The 7,841-nt window shown below is 51.5% G+C and overlaps 2 protein-coding genes across 6 annotated transcripts in view; both read right to left on the reverse strand.

The window, feature by feature from the left end:
• LIN54 (lin-54 DREAM MuvB core complex component) overlaps positions 1 to 7,841 on the reverse strand; it is a 69,255-nt gene that overhangs the window by 42,638 nt on the left and 18,776 nt on the right. The window lies entirely within an intron of this gene.
• LOC116827852 (histone H4-like) lies at positions 4,990 to 5,364 on the reverse strand. Its single transcript, XM_032785689.1, has one exon. It carries the CDS (start codon positions 5,362 to 5,364, stop codon positions 4,990 to 4,992), a length of 375 nt encoding a protein of 124 aa, XP_032641580.1.

Raw genomic sequence — 7,841 nt, forward strand, 5'->3', positions numbered from 1 at the left:
ATCAACCCCTTCACCCCCCAACCCCCCCCAAAAAAGGTCCCTTGTATCCACCACGATCCTCAGCATTGTTGCCAGCCCCATCGTGGTCTATCAGCCCCATATTCCTGACTCTTGCAGGCACTGTCACCGCCGGACCTTGCCGACCTTTCTCTACCTAATAGTGTCCCTATCATAGGAATATCTCGCCCAGCAGGCCCAGTTCCGTCTGAATAACTGTCATGAACTTACCAGTCCCGGCCTCCTCCCCATTCCATTGTTCACGTCTTTTTTTCTTGGCTTTGGTGGTACTATAGAGAGAGAGAGCTCCGACATATAGGCAGAGGCGCATATGTGATAGGAGGCGACGGTTGAGATGCTATACCGGGCAAACTGCAACCCAGTGCCTGAGTTGCAGATCTCGATGCCTTGAGCCTTCATCGCTCGCAATGAAGGAGGTAAGCTGTTGAGTTTTCTGAAATATGCCTCTAGGGGCTAGTGCGGCTGGGCATCCAAATCCACAGGACAGCTGGGCTTGGACTGCTGGAGGAGGGGCAGTCTCCGTGTGGGGACTGGGTTTCCAGCTTAAAGCCCCCTTCTACAGCTCTTCACAGTGCCCTCCCTTCATGGGATCGGAAGGAGGTGAATCTCATCCATCCCACTATGAGCATCATGCTTCTATCTGGCCACGTCTCGTCACTGGCCTCATCCGTTGTGTTTGTCGAGGCGCCCTAATCCTCTTTATCCTTCCCTCAGCGGCTTCTCCGATGTAGCGTTGCTTTCGCCGACCGAGTCTGATCTGCTTCCTGGTTGCTCGGCAGCTCAGCCTCTCTATGTTCGCCTTCGCAAGTGTTCCCGACGGTAACTAGTGATCAAACACAGATGGTAACCGGGGAGGATCGGGCGCCGGTTTGAATTATGAAGACGCCTCTCATAAACCCGTGCTGCGACTTTTTTAACGTTACAACAAGCCCCTTAATCGGCGTGAGTGAGTTGAAAACATTTGCAGTTAGCGACATGGGAGATGAAGCTGTCCGACATGCAGGACCAGTTGTATTCATTTCCTCAAAGGAGAATCCGAGAAATGTGGGGCTGGGAAGGGACTGCATGGAGGGCATCCAAGTATCTTTTCCTGCCTCAGGCACTGACGGCCAGCACCAAGGGACTAAAAAAAAAATGGAGAGCCGTAGGAATCATGTCTTCGGATGGCCGCTGTATACTGGTGACTCCGAATGTTCATCGTCTACCAATTCTCAAAAACAACAAAACGCGGACCCGCAACCATACCCTTGGAAGCCTGGTCACAAGTAGTACACTCTCCCGAGTGTGGAGCTACCACTGAGACATCATAGAAATAGGTTTTTCCTAATCTCTTCCAGCCTCTTGCTGCAAGCTAAGCTGCTCCTTTCTGCTTCCCCCCCGATCGCTGGACACGGAGCACACCGCTATGTACTCTCGCCGGGCCTCTTTAGAGCCGGACCCCTTGTTCGCTTCCCGTCCAAGGCTCAGCCGATCAATGTCCCCAGGTTCGAACTAGCCCGATGCGTAGGCGGGATGAACGCAGCCTATAGAAGCCTAGCCAAGCCGCCCCTATTCGTGGAAGCACTGAATGACATGCATCTAATTTGGACATCTGTTGTCCTGACCATATGGTGGAGAAGCGGAATTCATGCATAAAAGAGTTTTATTGTCTACACTGAGCGTTACTTAGCCTAACCAGCCCGTCCGTCAGACCTGTAGCCCGCCTCCCTGTAACCGGCACTAGACCCCCACTCCCCTCCATCGAAGAGCTGGGGCGAGACAGAACCCAGGAGTCTGTCTCTGGCTCCCAGGCCCCACATACTTATCTAACCCACTAGACTCCACTCCCCTCCAAACGGTCTGGGAAGGAGTAATCTCAGGATTCTCTGGCTCCTCAGCCACCGCCTGCTAGAAGCGCAACTAAACCCACTTAGCCCTACTCCCCTCCCCAGAGCTGGAGAGAGAAACCAGGAAAGAGGCTGCCCTCGCTGCCAGCACCCCACCCCAATGAGACTCCACCACTCCACCTCCAGAACTGGAGGCGACGAAGAACCCACTGCTATCCAGTGACCCACCTCCCCTCTAACCACTTAGACCATCAATTCCTTCCCAATCCAGGGAAAGAAGCCGAGTTAAGCTGGCTCCCAGCTCCCAAAACACAAGATCCCAGATCCCACTTTCTCTCCCAGGCCAGGATAGAACCCAGAGCCATATGTGTCCTGGCTCCCAGCTCCCCCTGCTCTAACCACTTAGACTCCACTCCCATTCCCAGGACCCAGGAAAGAACCAGGTAGTCCTGGCTCACTCCGTGCCCCACCTTCCTCAGTGGCATTTAATTCCTCCGCTTCTGGCTACCACCCCTTCCCCGACTCCCTGTGGCAATCTCGGCGGGGTAGTCAGAGGCCGGTGCTGTCGGGGCAGAAGGGGAAAATAGAAACCACCTGACTTTTTACTTTCGTTCCCCAGGAGGAAAATCTCTGAGAGATGCAGACGCAGGCTGTGGCGTAGCAGTAACGGGACATACTACCAATCCCCGTGGGGGCAGAAATTCCCCCTCCAGGGGTCTACCCCCCCAGAGGCAGGGTCGTCCCCCGACCCCCAACAACCACAACCTTGAGAATTCTACTGAATTGTGGGTTTAATTCGCGGTCCTTGCCCCACGCCGGGCTGCTCCCACCGGTCTCTGCCTCATCCACGGCGCGCGCCTAGTACCGGGGGGCCGTCCGATCGCACTGAAGATCAGTGGCACCTGGGTAGGCCACCTAAGTAAAAATCCCAAGGCCATCCCCGGGACTCGGGCTGGGGCCGGCCCCGCGGCGGTTCACCAGGCGCAGTCCCTCGCAGATGCCCCGTGCAGCGAGACCCGCGCCCCGGCCGGCCAATTTATCCCCAGATCTTGCTTTTAAACAATCTGAGGAGGACCAGCGCCCAGCTGAAAAATCCCGCTGCGCGGGTGAACTGCGACCCGGAGGTCAGGGGGGCGCAGAGTTTACAGAACGGCCCTAAGCAGGGTCTCACTAGTTGACGGCTGGAATATCGTGGGTTTCTCCTTCACATGAGACGGGAAATGTAGTAATTAGCTGTTACGTGCCAGGCATCTCCTACTGAGTATTCCGGACGCGCCAGCGGTTTCTCTCGGGCCTCATGGCATGGGAGGTGAGGGTCATAATGGGGTTATTAGCAGGCACGGCGCGACATGTGTAAATGTGGGCTGGGGTCAGGACTCCTGGTCTTCTCATCCCCGGCTCTGGAGAAGGGGAGTGGGGTGGTTAACGGTAGCAAGTGGGGGCTGGGGAGTCAGGACTCCTGGGATTTCTTTCCCTGAGTCCGTAGTGGGATGGGGGGCGGACAGCAGGACTCCTGGGCGTTTTATGGACATGGTTTCAGTCTCTCCCTGGCTCTGGGGACAAGACCACAGGGTGGCTGCCCTATAAACTTTAGCGTGAGCGCAATTCACGACGTCTCTTGGCTTTGAAAATTTTTGAAAGATACAGGCAGGTTAGTGAGTTACCGCTAATGGGACATATGCACCAAATAGCAGATGTGACTATCCACAGCTTGGCAGGCTAGGGCAGGCGCCCGCAACTATGCCCCCTCCTCCCAAATAACATTCCATCCTTTATAAAAGCTTCTTACGGACCAGGCCTCCTCGGCTGGTTTCCTCACTTACCAATGTCGTGGAGCCAGCGCTGACTGCTAGCCTTCTTCCTGTGTGCGAAAAATCTGAGACTTGGTCTGTCGCTGCCAGGACGTGCGTGTGAGGAGTCTCTGCCAAACGACCTAGGTAGCCTCACTTCTCGGTCCTCTAACCCTCCCCTGCTCTCTCCTGGCTCGCTGGATACTGTCTATCGGTGTATCCTCTAGGAATTGGCAGTGGGTTACATCCAAGATCAGCATCCAGCTCCTTGTAAAAAACGGGCAGTCGTGGCATCAGGTTAGACCTGTGAATGTCGGGGTTTTCCCCTGCACTGCTGCGAGGTAGCACTCGCGTGTCAGCATCCTTTACCATGCTTGTAGAGCCCCTGCCACTGGGTCTCACCGACAGCCGTCATAGCCGCCCCCTTATTGCATTCTTTTGATATCTCGGCGGCGTTCGGTATCATATTTCTACGCGGCTGTGGGAGCGCAGGCTGTGGCCTGACAGCTCCTCACCCAACACTGATGGTTTTGGCAATGGGCCCCTTTCGGCCAGTGCTCCTTGCTGCGGCTCGTTCTGGCGCGTGGAGGCTATGTCGTCGGATGATTGATGTGATTGCACTCCAGCACTCACTGACAAACAGAAGGGATTTTACAAATTCGTCGGGCATTTAAGAGGCGGTGTCACTGAGCCCAGGGCAGTGGACGTGCGAAACGTGACCAAAGCTGAAAGTGATGCTGAGGTACCTCCTTAACCTGAGGCCAATTTTACAGCTGTGAGTGTCAACCTGATGACCAGCGCTGCTATCAACCGCGCTTCGATTCGCTACAGCCATGTCAGACAGGAGTACAAGCCAGCCGCTGCAGACAGGGAGTTGCAGCGCTGGCTGAGCTTTGTAAGTGTGGACACCGAGTAAGTTGCAGCGCTGTAACCCCCTCACCAGCGCTGCAACTTGCAAGTGTAGCCAAGGCCTGAGTGAGATGAAGAAGAACTGGGCAGTTTCACTGTTGTGATTCAGAACCCTATGGGGCGGCAGTGACACTGTCAAGAATGATACCAATTCCATAGTGTTGCCACTGCAGACTGCGAAAGCTGTGAGCAGCAGCAGAAACAGGCACTGGATTTATTCCTGGGGACAGAGGATAAAAACCAAATAGAGGCTGGGGAAGAGGTAGAATAATGAAGACCTGTCCCCATGATGCCCTCCAACTCTACCCCTACAGCACCACATAGGAGGCTCTGTGGAAGCACTGGCCCCCTCTAAACACAGGGGGTACTGGAGGCATAACCCTACCCCTTAGAGTAGCTACTGGAAGAGGGTTATAGATGTTTTTGAAGAGAATTACTGCTACAGGTTAGCCTCCAAATCTGTACAGAGTATGACCCTGGCACTTCAAAGCATAAACAACATCCATAGCAGTCACAGTCTTCCGCTTCACATGCTCGGTGTAAGTAACGGCATCTTGAATCACGTTCTCCAGAAACACCTTCAGCACCCCACGAGTCTCCTCGTAAATGAGACCTGAAATAGGCTTCACTCCCCCTTGACAAGCCAAATGGCAAATAACGGGTTTCGTAATACCCTGGATATTATCCCTCAACACCCTCCTATGGCACTTAGCGCCTCCTTTTCCGAGACCCTTGCCTCCCTTACCACGACCAGACACATTCGCTAGAGTTACAGACAGAGTTGGAAGGGGGGGAAGGGAGTTTCTTCTCCCTTCCTGCATCTAGAATGGGTGGAGCTACCTACTAGTCAGAGACTAAAGAGGAGGACCCAAGAGGGATTCAGGGACAACACCCTTGTAGAAATCTGACCACACTCTCCCCCTGCAGCAGTTGGGAATGGCAAAAAGGCCAAGCACTTCAACAGGACTCAGCCAATCAATGTTTTGTACATTTTTCGTGTCCTGCTCATGATATAGAACATTACAGGAAGGCGGAACAGCACATCTAGAACCCTGATAAAATAAAAAAGATGACAGGAATGATACAAACATATTTTCATCAGCCTTCCTTCCATAGCATCTACCTGATTAAAGTAGGTCTATATGGAATATTCCATAGCTGATTTTCAGTTCATCAAGTTCTAGATATGCTGTGTCCCCTTACTGTCACATTCTAAGGGCATGCCTACACTTGCAGATGTAGAGCGCTTTGAGGTAAACCAGCCTTCGTAGAGCGCAGTAGGGAAAGCACTGCAGTCTGTCCACACTGACAGTTTCAAGAGCACTGGCACGGCCACATTACCAGCTCTTGCAACAGCCAGAGAGCAGTGCATTGAGGTAGCTATCCCAGCATCCAAATGACTGCAACATGCTTTTCAAATCGGGAGTGACAGGGAGTGTGTTGTGTGTATGTGGGAGGAGAGAGAGTGGGTTTTGGGGGGCTGAGAGCATGTCAGCATGCTGTCTTGTAAGTTCAGGCAGCAGCAGATCTTGCCCTCCGCCTCCCCTCGCCTCTCTCTCTCTCACACACAGCATTCCACAGTAATGGTTGCTTTGTCTCGAAGCAGATAAGCAACCGGCTGTCAAACGGAGCTTTCAAAGGGCATATCCAAAACAATGACAAGAGTGGCCACTTGACAAAGGGATTATGGGACATTTTGGGAGGCTGATCAGAGCTCAGTAATGCAACACCTCGTTCACACTGAGGTGGAGTACCAGGAGGACTCTAGCCGTTAAGTCTGAGCGCTCTACATGCCTTGCCAATGTGGACGGGGAATGAGCTAGCGTACCCGGCACTGTAACTCACAAGTGTAGCCAAATCCTAAAACACAGATACAAGTTGTTCCTGCTTTGTTCTTTTCTTCCCACTCAACTCTTTTTTTGGGGAAGAAAGGACAGCAATAATACATTGTACAACTGTCAGCAGTCCTATGAAATGCCCTACATTTCCAGGCTACTAAACAGTTTTCTACAAAGCAGCATCCTAAAATGCATGGTTATTTAAAAGATTATAAAACATGGATTACAGAGTTATACACTGTAATCCACATAAAAGAAAAATCTCATAATTCCCCAAGTGTGACCTCAAATAGTAAAGAACATATGGAGGGGGCGTAACCTATGAGTGGCATGAATGAAAAGTATAGAGATGTATTTAACAACATTTTAAAAGAAAAATCTTGAGTTATGGGGATCTAGTGAACTAAGTTGATTTGTAAGATCACCTGACCTTTTCAACAGAAAACAAAGCCCCACAGTTGTTACCTAATTCTTCTGTACTAGCTGAATGTGCATAATGAGGAGAGATGTGATCAATATATCACATAAAAGCTGTGATTCTTCTGCAATTCAAGCCATAGCTACATTTCATCGTCCTGACTTTCAAGAATGTGTATGTATTTTTGTTGTAGCACCTGTCAAACTTCTCAGAGCTGACTAAATTGTTATTTATGCCTCATTGCAAATTCAGGAAAGTCAAATTCCATCTGGTTCTGCTAATTCCAGACATGGAGTGAGAGAATCAATGGGAAACTCCACTTGCTGAGTAACAGTGACTGCCCTTTAATAATACTTAACACCAAGGCTAGGTCTACACTACAGACCTTACAGCAGCATGTCTCCCATGTAGCTGCACTATGCCAGCAGCAGGAGAGAGAGCCCATACACCACCTCCAATGAGCAGCGGCAGCTATGTCTCCCACCTACATAGCACTGTCCAAACTGGCACTTTTGTTGGTGAAACTTACGTCAGTCAGGAGTGTAGTTTTTCACACTCCTGACCGACAATTGTTTTACCAACAAAAGTGCTCGTTCAGACATAGCCATAGTTCAGGCTAAGAGTTTGTCATGGATATTTTTAGTAAAAGTCACGGACAGGTCATGGGCAATAAAGAAAAATTCACGGAAGCCTATCTGTAACTTTTACTAAAAATATGCATGACAAAATGGGGAGCTGCAGGCTCCCCACACCAGCCGGGGGGCCTGGCTCAGAGCTCCGGGGCACCCCAGCCGCCTGCATTGGATCTGTGCTCCGGGGTACCCCAGCTGCCTGCTAGGTGTGGCGGGGAACCCTACAGCTCCCAGGAGGTGGGGGCTCAAGTCACAGAGGTCTCTGGAAGTTGTGGATTCTGTGACTTCCTTGATCTTAGGCCTGGTCTACACTACGCGTTTAAATCGATTTAAAGAGCGTTAAATCGATTTAACGCTGTACCCGTCCACACTACAACGCCCTTTATATCGATATAAAGGGCTCTTTAAAT

The sequence above is a fragment of the Chelonoidis abingdonii genome, chromosome 5, assembly GCF_003597395.2.
Source record: "Chelonoidis abingdonii isolate Lonesome George chromosome 5, CheloAbing_2.0, whole genome shotgun sequence".
NCBI lineage: Eukaryota > Metazoa > Chordata > Testudines > Testudinidae > Chelonoidis > Chelonoidis abingdonii.

Excerpts from the sequence above, each read along its gene's own strand:
- LOC116827852 (XM_032785689.1), bottom strand. The coding sequence starts at position 5,364 with ATGCAGGAAGGGAGAAGAAACTCCCTTCCCCCCCTTCCAACTCTGTCT.